This window comes from Dendrobates tinctorius, unplaced genomic scaffold (genome assembly GCF_039654945.1).
Source record: "Dendrobates tinctorius isolate UK_male_01 unplaced genomic scaffold, ASM3965494v1 ptg000256l, whole genome shotgun sequence".
Classification (NCBI taxonomy): Eukaryota; Metazoa; Chordata; class Amphibia; order Anura; family Dendrobatidae; genus Dendrobates; species Dendrobates tinctorius.
Window position 1 is genome coordinate 4,218,246 of NW_027361923.1, and position 13,949 is coordinate 4,232,194.

The window sequence follows — 13,949 nt, forward strand, 5'->3', positions numbered from 1 at the left end:
AAACAGTGCAGATTGGGAGGAGCAGAGTGTGGGCGGTGACTGTGTGCGTGTGTGATGTGTGCCGGGCTATGTGTGTGTGTATAGTGTGTGCAGGGCTATGTGTGTGTGTGTGGGAGGTCTGCGGGGCTATTTGGGGGTTGCCGAGGCTGTCTGGGGGGGTCTGCGGTGCTGCACAGAGGCTGCCAGGGCTATCCGAGGGTTGCCAGGGGTCTGCGGAGCTGTGCGGTGGTCTGCGGGGCTATCCGGGGGCTGTGTGTGTGTAAATTATGCAGGCATCGTCCAATAGGACTACTAGTCCCATCCAGCTATACCTGCTACAGTGACAGTGAGTGACACCATTAGCCAATGATGGGACAGTAGTAGTCCCATCATCTGGCTAATGTGTTGAATGTAAAAAAAAAACAAAAAAAACCCACACAAATAGTACATACATACTGCTAATCCCCAAAGCCCTCGCTCACCTGAAAAATTAAAAAAATAAACAAACACTATGCTCCCTGTGTCCGACGTAGTCCATATAATAACGATTGCCCCACAACGATCTCCCATGGAGAGCTGTCACATCAGTGGATGTGACTGCTCTACAGGGGCTTCAAAGATACAATGACAGAGATAATCCTCCGCATTGTATCACTCCGCCGCCAACAGGTCACCTGAGTTCACCTGTCACTTTGCGGAACTACAGTGTGAGAATTCTCTCATGCTGTAGTGCTGTAAAGCGAGAGGCTTAACGCCGATGACACACTGCGGGAGGATTATCTCCAGTCAGTGTGACATCGGAGGCCATATAGAGCGGTCACATCTGCTGATTTGACAGCTCTATAGGGGAGATCATCGTGGGAGACTCATTATTAAAGAGGAACTGCGTCGGATCAGGGAGTACACTGTTGGCTTGTTTTTTTAAAAAATTTTTGCAGGTGATCGATGGCTTCAAATGGATTTAGGGTAACAATAAAAATATGAAAAACTGTGTAGTGAGAGAGGATTCAAAAAGATTTAAATAAACTGGAGAAGTGGGCAGCAACTAACAGAATGGTTTTTAACAGGGAGAAATGCAAAGTACTACATCTGGGCAATAAAAATGAAAAAAGCATATATAGAATGGGAGGAACAGGGCTAAGTGACAGCACATGTGAAAAAGACTTGGGTATACTAATAGATCACAGACTGAATCTGAGTCAACAGTGTGATGCAGCAGCAAAAAAGGCAAATGCAATTCTAGGATGTATTAACAGAAGCATACAGTCTAGATCACGTGAAGTCATTATTTCCCTCTACTCCTCTTTGGTCAGACCTCATCTGGAATATTGTGTCCAGTTTTGGGCACCACATTTTAAAAAAGACATCAACAAACTGGAGCAAGTTCAGAAAAGAGCGACCAGAATGGTGACTGGTCTGCAAACCCTGTCTTATGAGGAAAGGTTGCAGGATTTGGGAATGTTTAGTTTGCAAAAGAGAAGACTGAGAGGAGACTTAATAGCTGTCTACAAATATCTAAAGGGCTGTCACATTGTAGAAGGATCAACTTTATTCTCATTTGCACAAGGAAAGACTAGAAGCAATGGGATAAAACTGAATGGGAGGAGACACAGATTAGATATTAGAAAAAACTTTTTGACAGATAGAGTGATCAATGAGTGGAACAGGCTGCCACGAGAGGTGGTGAGTTCTCCTTCAATGGAAGTCTTCAAACAGAGGCTGGACAGACATCTGACTGGGATGATTTAGCGAATCCTGCTTTGAGCAGGGGGTTGGACCAGATGGCCCAGGAGGTCCCTTCCAACTCTACGATTCTATGATTCTATGATTCATTAAAATACTTTATTCTTAATGTGTGTGGTTTTTTAACCCTTTATTACTATAAGATTAATAATGGATAGGTCTCTTATTGATGCCTCTCCATTATTAACTGGGCTTAATGTCACCTTACAATAGCAAGGTGACATTAACCCTTTATTACCCCATATCCCACCGCTACACAGCAGTGGGAAGAGAGGGGCTAAGTGTCAGAATTGACGTATCATAGAGTTGCGCCATTTCTGGGGCGGCTGCGGGCTGGTATTTGTAGCCGGGGGGGGCAATATCCATGGCCCCTTCCTAGGCTATGATTATCAGCCTGCAGCTGTCTGAGTAGCCTTTCTGGCTATAAAACATAGGGGGACCCCACATCATTTTTTTTGGGGTGGGTCTCCCTATTTTAATAATCAGTAAAGGCTATGCAGACAGCTGCGGGCTGATATTCATAGCCTGGGAAGATCAATGGGTATTACCCCCTTCCCAGGCTACAAATTTTGGCCCCCGGCCATTGGCTTTCCCTCTCTGGCGCAGGAAATTGCGCGGGAACCCACGCCATTTTTTTTAAATTAAACAGATATTGCGTTTAAGGCTGGGGTCACATTTGCGAGAAACTCGCACGAGTCTCACACCTCAATACCTGGCACTGCCACTGGGACCGGAGTGTGCAGCTGCATGTATTTCTAAGCAGCTGAACGCTCCGGCTCAAGTTCTGGCGGCAGTGCCGGGAATTGAGGTTCGAGATTCGTGCGAGTTTCTCGTAAAGTGTGACCCCGGCCTAATGCAGATTTTTTCTATCTATAGATATATCTAACTATCTATCTCATTCCTTCTATCTATCTCATTCCATCTATCCTTCTATCTATCTATCTATCTATCTATCTATCTATAGATGGATAGATATGTGATGGATAAATAGATAGATACTATCTATAGATTTATCTATCTATCCCATATCTATCTATCTGTCTGTCTGTCTATCTATCTGTGTGTGTAAAGGAGTGTGGGTTTGACAAATGTAAAAGAGGAGATTGGACAGAAATGACATCACAAATCTTTTTTTTTTGTTAAATAACATATCTTTATTTAGCTTACAAAAAAAGCATACAAATCCGCATGAAAAAAACACATGAAAATCCGCATAAAAAACGCACCTGCGTTTTCTGCCAAGAGGTGCGGATTCTGTGCAGAAAATTCCACAGGCAAATCTGCAACATGTGCACATACCCTTACTTTGTTTTAAACAAAATGCAGCAAAAAAACACAAAGTTTGAACATAAAAATAAAATCCGCAGCAAAAACATGCACATAAAAGCATCAAAACTTGCTTTTTATAAGCAACTTCTTTACCGCCGAAAGAGCAGGTTTTGCCAGCAGAAAAAAAAAACCACACACAGCAAAAACTGTGAACATAGCCACATAATCTGCAAAAAAAAAAACAAAAGAAAGCAGTAAAAATGCTGCAAAACCTGCTTTTTGTAAACATTTTCTTTACTGCCAAGAGAGCAGGTTTTTGCCTGCAGATAAAAAAAAATATGCTGCAAAAAACGCAACGTGTGAACACAGCCATATAATCTGTGGCGCAAAAAAAATGCAAAGTATGAACACAGTCATATAATCCATAATCTGCAGAAGAAAAAGAGCAGCAGCAGCAAAAACTCCAAGTGTGAATGTAGCATTAATGTACAGGCTGCCATCAAACTATCCAAAGCAAAATAAAAATATGTATCTAACGTATCATAATAAATAAAACAAGTAACAAAAACAAAGAAAAACTGCAGGATAGTAACAAAAAATAAAGACAAACAAAGAAGACCCAGCTGTAATAAATGAGTGCACCCCTTCCCATCCTGGTGCCCAGTGTGGTGGTGGGCAGACAGAGCTGCTGACCTTGGCTCACCCCCCACCCCCTGCCAGGCTGCCTCCCCCCTTGGTGGTGCTGGAGCAGGGAGAGGCTTTGCTGCAGTGGAGGAGCTCTCCTCTGGCTGTGCAGGCAGTGAGGAAGGAGCAGACTAGTCTGCCTTGTGAGCCCCCTGTGCCATCCTCATCCTCCCCCCCCCATCAGCAGCAGCCCATTCATGCTACATGTGAGGCAGTGACACAGGAGAGAGGATTGCTATTGTGTGTGATGGGGGCAGAGTGAGCTATAATAGCGCATGTCTCATCCCTCAGTGCAGCCTCCACCACCAACTCCACCATCTTGCATGTGCAAACATCCCCAGCCGGACATCTGCTCTCCGGGGGCTATGGAGACTGCGGGAAACATCATGCCCACCGTCACCATGGATTGCTAGACCGGACGCTGCAGCACCGCTTTCCTCTGCTCAGTGGTTGCAGCCTTGATGCTTCTCATTGGCATCTAGCAAGAAAGAGAGAGGGAGAGAAAAGGAGAGAAGATGCGGATTATTTGCCAGCAGATTGTTTTGTTATTCTCTGGATTTTGGGGCATTGCCATGGGCGCCTTTCCTAGCAGCGTGCAGATAGGTAAGACCCTGCCACAGGACTAAACTTAGCAACTTATGCCCCAGCTGCTGCACTACCTCTTTCCCTATTGTGCCAGTTCATTGACCGCTAAGAGGTTTTTTTTTTTTTTTGCTATATGTTATTTTATTATTTATCCTTTTAAAAAAAAAAAAAGGATATTGCCCCCCTCCCCTCATTACCTGGCAGGCAGGCCTCCATGCCCACCTCTGCATTGTAAGCCCTGGGCTTTGTGGATGCTGCAGTAGTGGTGCTAGTTGGAAAGTTGTGCAGCATGCACTGCATCCCTATATCTCGCAACCTGACTTTATATTAACCCCTGCTTCCATTAAAGGAGGGGGGTATGTAATAGGTTTTTTTTTTTTGCATTGCATCATGTACTTCCAATAGAGGGAGGTGGTAGTGGTAATGGGGGGGTGTTAATGAAATTCTGCAAGCATAGTCACTTTTGTGCTCTTGGTATAATAAGAAGCTCCTTCTCCTTGAACTGGACACAGTACTCTATTTAACTCCCCTAATAATGGCCAGACTGTCTAGACTATGTATATTTGGTGGTATAGGGTGGGCATAGTGGATGCAATGGATACTGTATATGCACCACCTATGTATAGTGACCACAGCTTATCCTATATTCTGCGAATTATAACATGCAATGAATGGAATGAATGATATTTGTTAAATACCGTGTCATTGTCATCAAAGCTGCGATTTCTTGTAATGTGCAATGTGACGACAACTGCAACTCCAGCCACTTGTCACATATCGGTGGCAGCAAATAATGGAGCAGAACACAGGCAGTCGTCTATTGCACCTGCCTTGCTATATACCGTCATGCAATTTTAATATATTTTTTTTTACAATGTATAAAAGCATAATAATAATAAATAGCAATAATATTTGTATTATTTTTTTTCCCTCCATTTTTTTTTTTTTTTTTTTTCTAGGTGGTCTTTTCATCCGAAATACAGATCAGGAATACACTGCTTTTCGATTAGCGATTTTTCTCCATAACACCAGCCCCAACGAGTCGGAAGCACTTTTTAATTTGATCCCTCACGTAGACAACATAGAGACGGCCAACAGTTTCGCTGTCACCAATGCCTGTAAGTATGCGCTAAAGTTCTGGATAAATGGGTGCAGAGCCTGGGATAGTGATCGCGATGGAAGACAACGGAGCGTTCGTCTTTTATATACTCTCGGAATAAAAGCTACGGGGATAAATACTTGTTAGCGCCTGACCTCACCAAATCCTCTTCCCATTACTCTGCTGACTAATCACATCTGACATTTTCTTGGTAATGTAATGCAGACTGAGGCAGCTCATGGGGGGGCGTATTTGGAGAAGTAGCATTATACCATTGATATGCAGTCCCTGGAACAGGGAAGTGAACCTTGTGACTTTAGTTTTTGGCTATGGAACATGAGCTAAGAAGGAAGCGCAATGGTTAAACATCATCAAAGAAAAACATAAGATTTAAATCTATGCATTATATTATTTTTATATATTTATTTTTCAATATATATATCAATATTTAGATAAATTTTCATATTCATCATTTTATTTATTATATATTTATTTCTTTTACGTATTTACCTTTTTCATTTAAATACATATATGTTTAATTTTTTAATTAATTATAATATTTAATGTTGTATTATTGATTATTCATATTTTGATTACGGTATTTTATTCGCATTTTAGTATTAAATGATTTAACTGCCTGTAGAACATCCCTTTTTTTATATTTTTTTTTTATTACGTACGTTTTTTCAAATATTTTTTTTTTTTAGAATTTTGTATACAAGGACTAATACAAAAAAAGATAAACTTCCTATATATTTAAAAAAAATTATTACTATGTATGAATATTTTAGTTTAGTTATTTATTTTTTCCATTATTTTTTAAAGCTTTTTATGATTTTTTTTATTTGTTTTTTATTATTTTGCACATAATCACTAATATTTAAAATGATCTTTGATGGTTATAAAGTTCCTATATATATTTTTTTTCCAACTATTATTTTATATATATATATATATATATATATATATATTTATGTATATAATATAAAAAAGCTCAAGTGTATGTATGTATGTGTGTGTCTGGGATTGGCATTCGCATCATCGCAGCTACAGCCATAAAATTGGCACAGTCACACGTCTGGACCCCGAGAGTGTCCTAGACTATGTTGTGAGGCAAAATTTTAACCCCGCGTGTTCCAATTAACCAAACAATTTTGCCCCTATCTACATAATGGGGAAAAAGTGTGTGTGTGTGTGTGTGTATCAAGCCCTGCCCCTCATTATGATGTCATAATGGTTGCCATGGCGACGCTGATGTCATCATAGGTTGCAAACCCCACCGCTCATTATGATGTCATAATGGTTAACTATGGGATGGAGGATGTGTGTGATGGGTATATGGGCACCGGACTATGGGATGGAGGATATGTACTGTATGATGGGTATATGGGCACGGGACTATGGGATGGAGGATATGTATGATGGGTATATGGGCACTCGATTATGGGATGACGAATATGTATGATGGGTATATGGGCATGGGACTATGGGATGGAGGATATGTATGATGGGTATATGGGCACGGGACTATGGGATGGAGGATATGTATGATGGGTATATGAGCATGGGACTATGGGATGGAGGATATGTATGATGGGTATATGGGCACTCGATTATGGGATGACGAATATGTATGATGGGTATATGGGCACGGGACTATGGGATGGAGGATATGTATGATGGGTATATGGGCATGGGACTATGGGATGGAGGATATGTGTGATGGGTATATGGGCATGGGCCTATGGGATGGAGGATATGTATGATGGGTATATGGGCACTCGACTATGGGATGGAGGATATGTATGATGGGTATATGGGCACGGGCCTATGGGATGGCGGTTATGTATGATGGTTATATGGGCACGGGACTATGGGATGCAGGATATGTATGATGGGTATATGGGCACGGGCCTATGGGATGGAGGATGTGTGATGGGTATATGGGCATGGGACTATGAGATGGAGGATATGTATGATGGGTATATGGGCACGGGACTATGGGATGGAGGATATGTATGATGGGTATATGGGCACGGGCCTATGGGATGGAGGATGTATGATGGGTATATGGGCACGGGACTATGGGATGGAGGATATGTATAATGGGTATATGGGCAGGGGACTATGGGATGGAGGATAATTATAATTTGATATAACTAACCGCAGTTAGTTACTATGCCCGGGCAGCGCCGGGCTCTTCAGCTAGTATATATATATATATATATGTGTGTGTGTGTGTTTCCATTATACGGTACTTTTAAAGCTTTTTATGATTTTTTTTCAATTATTTTGCATATAATGGCTGATATTAAAATCATCCTTGATGATTCTATACTTCATATATATATATAGATATATATTTTTTTTTTTTCAAAATATATTTTTTATTATTATAAATAAATATTTTTATTTCCATTATTTCTTTAAGCTTTCTATATATATTTTTTCAAAAATTAAAAATATATATTTTGCATATAATGGCTAATATTAAAATGATCTTTGATGGTTGTAAACTTCCTATTTTTTTTTTCACTTTTTTTCATTATTATTATAATAAAAAAATATTTATTTTTTTGTCCCCCATTATTATTATTTTCACAATTTTACATATGGCTAATATTAAAATGATCTTTTATGGTTATAAACTTCCTATGTATAATTTTTTTTTCAATTATTATAGTACATATTTTCACTTTTAGTTTATTTTCCATTAGTTCTTTATTTTTTTCACTTTTTATTATTTTGCATATAATGTATAACTAATATTAAAATGATCTTTCGTGGTAATAAACTTCCTATATAAGTGATTTTTTTTATATTATTATTATTGTTATTGTACAGTCTTGCGCTACGTCCTGTGCCACGGCTATTTTAGCTAAATAATGTGATTTATTGTGCTTGTTTGTGCTCTGGGCTGTTTTCTTTCTATAGTCTGTGTACTCTATGTTATTACATAGCTGCAAAATCATCTGGAAGGGTCTTAAGTATGTGCAGGGCGCAGACAACGCTGAGGGGATTAACATAATGCAGATGTAGTGCTCGCTGTCAGCGGAGGGCACGGTGCTGTAGTATGTAGAGGATTGTACCGCCATATAGTGTCCTTTCCATATGCTCAGTGCATATAATGGTGGTTAATAATGCTGCTTATTGGGGGTCGGAGCAGTAGATGCTGCATCGGGCTCCGCTCTGGAATATGCATGTATTGCCTTTTGGAAAGCTCTTGATCCAGTGGTTACGCAGTGGCCTGGAAATGAGAGGAGCAGTGATGCGGAAGGTTATCTTTATAAGTAGGTTGGCGCTGAGGCTTGATCTGCTGATGTCACTTAAGGCTGCCCGACTCCTATATTCTGGGTTATAAATGTCTGCTATCATCACATAATGCATATATCCCGGGAACGTGTCTCCGTGCAGCCATAAAGAAGTGCCAGAGCGAGTTACAATCTGCCGTCCTCCGCTTCACAAACCATCCCGAGTGGGACCGACGCCGCGCACCGAGCCAGTGTCACCGCAGCACGTCACAAAGTCAGAGCTATCTGTGCGGCTGAGGGATTCCTTCTACATGTACAGATGGAGGAGAGCCGGGTATGTCATCGGACACCATCATAACAATTATACTTGTAAGCCCACCGATGCCCACTATGTCCTATATAAACCCACTAATGCCCACTGTGCCCTATATAAACCCACTAATGTCCACTACGTCCTATATAAACCCGCTAATGTCCACTATGTGCTATATAAACCCACTAATGCCCACTGTGCCCTATATAAACCCACTAATGTCCACTATGTGCTATATAAACCCACTAATGTCCACTATGTGCTATATAAACCCACTAATGTCCACTACACCCTATATAAACCCACTAATGTGCACTATGTGCTATATAAACCCGCTAATGTCCACTGTGCCCTATATATAAATGCTAATGTCCACTATGTCCTATTTAAACTCGCTAATGCCCACTATGTTCTATCTAAGCCTGCTAGTACCCACTATATCCTATATAAACCCGCTAATGTCCACTATGTTCTATACAAACCCGCTAATGCCCACTATGTCTTATATAAACCTACTAATGTGTACATACAGTGGGTATGGAAAGTATTCAGACCCCGTTAAATTTTTCACTCTTTGTTTCATTGAATCCATTTGGTAAATTCAAAAAAGTTCATTTTTTTCTCATTAGTGTACACTCTGCACCCTATACTGACTGAAAAAAAAACAGAAATGTAGAAATTTTTGCAAATTTATTAAAGAAAAACTGAAATATCACATAGTCATAACTATTCAGACTCTTTGCTCAGACACTCATATCTAAGTCACATACTGTCCATTGCCTTGTGATCCTCCTTGAGATGGTTCTACCCCTTCATTGGAGTCCAGCTGTGTTTAATTAAACTGATAGGACTTGATTTGTAAAGGCGCACACCTGTCTATATAAAGGCCCCGTTACATGCTTTACTGTCCCAGCGATTCCACCAACGATACGACGTGGATGGGATCGCTGGGACATAGCTGATCGCTGGTGAGCTGTCACATAGGCAGACTCACCAGCGATCAGGACCAGCGAGCACGCTCGTATCCAGGGTAAACAGCGGGTAACTAAGTGCCGCGCGGCGCTTAGTTACCCGCTGTTTACCCTGGATACCAGCTCCCAGCGTCTGCTGTATAGTATGGCGCTGGGAGCTCGCTGATCGTTGGTCTCTCACTGTCACACACAGCGATGTGTGCTGCCCACCTGGAGACCAACGATAGATTTATGGCCCAGACCATTAGGCAACAATTAACGATCAGCCAACTGATCGTTGATTGCTGCTACTTGTCACACGCAACAATGTCGTTTCGACATCACTACAACATCACCAAACTGGTGACATTGCAACGATATCGTTCACATTATCGTTGCGTGTAACGGGGCCTTAAGACCCCACAGCTCACAGTGCGTGTCAGACCAAATAAGAATCATGAGGTCAAAGGAGCTGGCCAAAGAGCTCAGAGACAGAATTGTGATAAGACACACATCTGGTCAAGGTTACAAAAGAATTTCTGCAGTACTCAAGGTTCCTACGAGCACAGTGGCCTCCATAATCCTTAAATGGAAGAAGTTTGGGACCACCAGAAGTCTTCCTAGACCTGGCCGTCCAGCCAAACTGAGCAGTTATGGGAAAAGAGCCTTGGTGAGAGAGGAAAAGAAGAACACCAAGATCACTGTGGCTGAGCTCCACAGATGCAGTAGGGAGATGGGAGAAAGTTGCACAAAGTCACCTATCACTGCAACCCTCCACCAGTCGGGCTTTTATGGCAGAGTGGCCTGATGGAAGCCTCTCCTCAGTGCCAGACATATGAAAGCCTGCATAGAGTTTGCTAAAAAAAAGCACAAGGACTCCCAGACTATGAGAAATAAGATTCTCTGGTCTTATGAGTCGAAGATAGACCTTTTTGGTGATAATTCCAAGCAGTATGTGTGGAGAAAACCAGGCACTGCTCATCACCTGCCCAATACAATCCCAGCAGAGAAACATGGTGGTGGCAGCATCATGCTATGGAGGTGTTCTTCAGCTACAGGGACAGTATGACTGGTTGCAATTGAAGGAAACATGAATGCGGCCAAGTGCAGAGATATCCTGGATGAAAACCTCTTCCAGAGTGCTCTGGACCTCAGACTTGGCCGAAGGTTCACCTTGCAACAAGACAATGACCCTAAGCACACAGCTAAAATAGCAAAGGAGCGGCTTCAGAACAATTCTGTGACCATTCTCGACTGGCCCAGCCACAGCCCGGACCTAAACCCAATTGAGCATCTCTGGAGAGACCTGAAAATGGCTGTCCACCAACGTTCACCATCCAACCTGATGGAACTAGAGAGGATCTGCAAGGAAGAATGGCAGAGGATCCCCAAATCCTGGTGTGAAAACTTGTTGCATCATTCCCAAGAAGACTCGTGGCTGTACTAGCTCAAAAGGTGCTTCTACTCAATACTGAGAAAAGGATCTGAATACCTCTGACCATGTGATATTTCAGTTTTTTCTTTTTTAATAAATTTGCAAAAATTTCTACATTTCTGTTTTTTTTCAGTCAAGATGGGACGCAGAGTGTGAAAAAAATGAACTTTTTTGAATTTACCAAATGGCTGCAATGAAACAAAGAGAGAAAAATTTAAAGGGGTCTGAATACTTTCCGTACCCACTGTATGTTCTATATACTGTAAACCTGCTAATGCCCACTATGTCCTATATAAATCCGCCAATGTGTTCTGTGTTCTATTTAAACCCACCAATACCCACTATGCTAAATGAAACCATACTGTCACATCTGCATGCCTGACAACCTCATCTCGGCTACCTCCTCCTTATTGAAATCTGCTGATACGGAGCCTGTCAATCCCCGAGAGACTTACAGACAAATCCTCTCTGGCCTTAAGATATTTCATTTGGAGAAGTGTAATTTTTCCTACATCTCTGGTCCAATCCGCAGCAGTGCGCTTGGGCGAAGAACTTACGGAGAGGCCATGTTATCTGCATTTTTAGTGGTCGTAGTGACGGAGACCCTCGCCGGCCTGAGATCTGTGGAGGGGGATTATCTCAGCCTCGGAACAACATGCAGGGTCTTTTAATATGTCTGGAAGGTAATGAAGTGGCATGAGAGCAAATCATATGTGCGGTAACAACCTGCGCTCGCCCGCGCTCGCCTTTTGTGTCGGCTTTATTATGCATAGCATTGGGCTTTCCACGCCACCCTATAAATGTTGTGGGATGTTATTTATGCTCGTCCACATCCCTGCCGAGTGGAGCAGTGTTACAGGTCTGGTATATGGAAATGTATGTGGGGACGTGACTCTTCTCGTAATTAGCGCTCACAATATTTCAATTATTTCATAGATATAAAGAATGTAGATATCCTAGTAATTGAGCATTTGGTGAAAGGATTGTATCATTAGAGGGGTATTCCCATCTCCAAGACCCTATCCCAATATGTCGTAGGTGTAATAATAATAATATTAGCAAATACATGTGAAAAAAAAGCATGTAAAAAGACATATTCAAAAAACAGAATGAAAAAAAAGCAAGTAATATCATTTACTTAAAGGGGTTGTCCACTACTAGGACAAACCCTTGTGGATCAAAATCTTTGGCCCCCTTAAAATAACATACTAAGGATTATGCTCCCCTCTCGTGCCGGCGCCGTTCCCGCGGTGTCAGCACTCGCTCTCATGCGGTTGTATGACAAGTGAGCCCGGCGCCCAATCAACGCTGGCGTCATTGTCCCCCCGCCTTCGGACAAATTGAACATGAAGAGGAAGTCCGGGCTGAAGCTGATCTCTGACTTCCTTGTTCCTGATCAATTCAAGAGGAGGTGGGACAGTGACGCCAGCGCTGATTGGACATCGGGCTCACGTGTCATCACAAGCACATGAGAGCCTTGGGGAAAGCGAGTGCTGACACCATGGGAATGGCGCAGGCATGGGAGGGGAGTGTAAGCTTTATTATTTTATGGGGGGTCAAGCGAGGGGGAAGAGAAGTTGTCCAAGTAGTAGACAACTTCTTTAATAGGTGCAGACATGGTGGAGAAAATATACAACTTGTCAAGATCTCATCACTGGAACGCAGCCTTAAAAAAAACCCTCCAAAATTGGCTTCTGAATCAAGTGAAGCAGAAGGATGGGCCCGTAGACAGACAAAAAAATACATAAAAAATATAAAAAAGTAAAAAGAAGTTTTTTATGTGGATTTTCCAGCCTGGATAAATCCATATATATAAAAAAAATAAGTTCCATGTAAACATCCTGCTGTAATGGAAATCATCTACGCATGCCCTGGCTTCTAGGTGAGATATTGGGGACCTTCCGCGTACACCTAACAGAGCACGACAGAGCCATTCATCACAGAGGAGTGTTTGATGGTCACATCCACTTTTCTGACATGGATTTTTCAGCCAGAAACTACTCTAAGTTTGCATTTTTTTCCACTTTTATTGTTTCATGAGTCAAATTTGGAACATTTTTTTTCAAGCAGGAACCTTAAAGAAATACATGTTGCTTCTTGTTCCAGGTAAAAATAAACAGCACCTTGTGCATTGGGTGTGTTGTACATTTTATGTGGAAACTTTTTCCATTCAAATAGCAGCTTATTAAAGGGATATTTTAACCATTTTTGTGGATTTTAGAGCAGAATCAGCTCCAAAGTCCAAGTTAAATAACTCAGTCTGGACATACCATAAAGGGGTATTCCCATCTCCAAGATCCTATCCCAATATGGAGTAGGTGTAATAATAATAATAATCACCCCCAAAGCTCTCCACAGTGCAGCACCCCCCTACATCTCCTCCCTCATTTCTGTCTATCGGCCTAACCGACCGCTGCACTCTGCAAACGACTTTCGACTAACTTCTTCACTAATCTGTACCTCCCACTCTCGACTCCAAGACTTCTCCCGCGCTGCGCCAATCCTCTGGAATGCTCTACCCCAAGAAATTAGGACTATCCACAAATTGCACAGTTTTAGGCGCTCCCTCAAAACACATTTGTTCAGAGCGGCTTATCACGTTCACTAATTAAAATCATTCTATGTGTAAGTGTGCGTGTGT

The 13,949-nt window shown here is 41.7% G+C and overlaps 1 protein-coding gene across 7 annotated transcripts in view; it reads left to right on the forward strand.

The window, feature by feature from the left end:
* Nucleotides 1–4,146: 4,146 nt before the first annotated feature.
* GRIA4 (glutamate ionotropic receptor AMPA type subunit 4) overlaps nt 4,147–13,949 on the forward strand; it is a 529,928-nt gene continuing 520,125 nt past the window's right edge. For all 7 annotated transcript variants that reach the window (XR_012226501.1, XM_073558369.1, XM_073558370.1 and 4 more), the window contains exons 1-2: nt 4,147–4,278; nt 5,220–5,378. Coding sequence is in view for 6 of the 7 variants with exons in the window: in XM_073558369.1 (XP_073414470.1) it covers nt 4,191–4,278; nt 5,220–5,378 (247 nt within the window). In the remaining variant the exon portion in view is untranslated. The remainder of the gene's footprint in view (nt 4,279–5,219; nt 5,379–13,949) is intronic.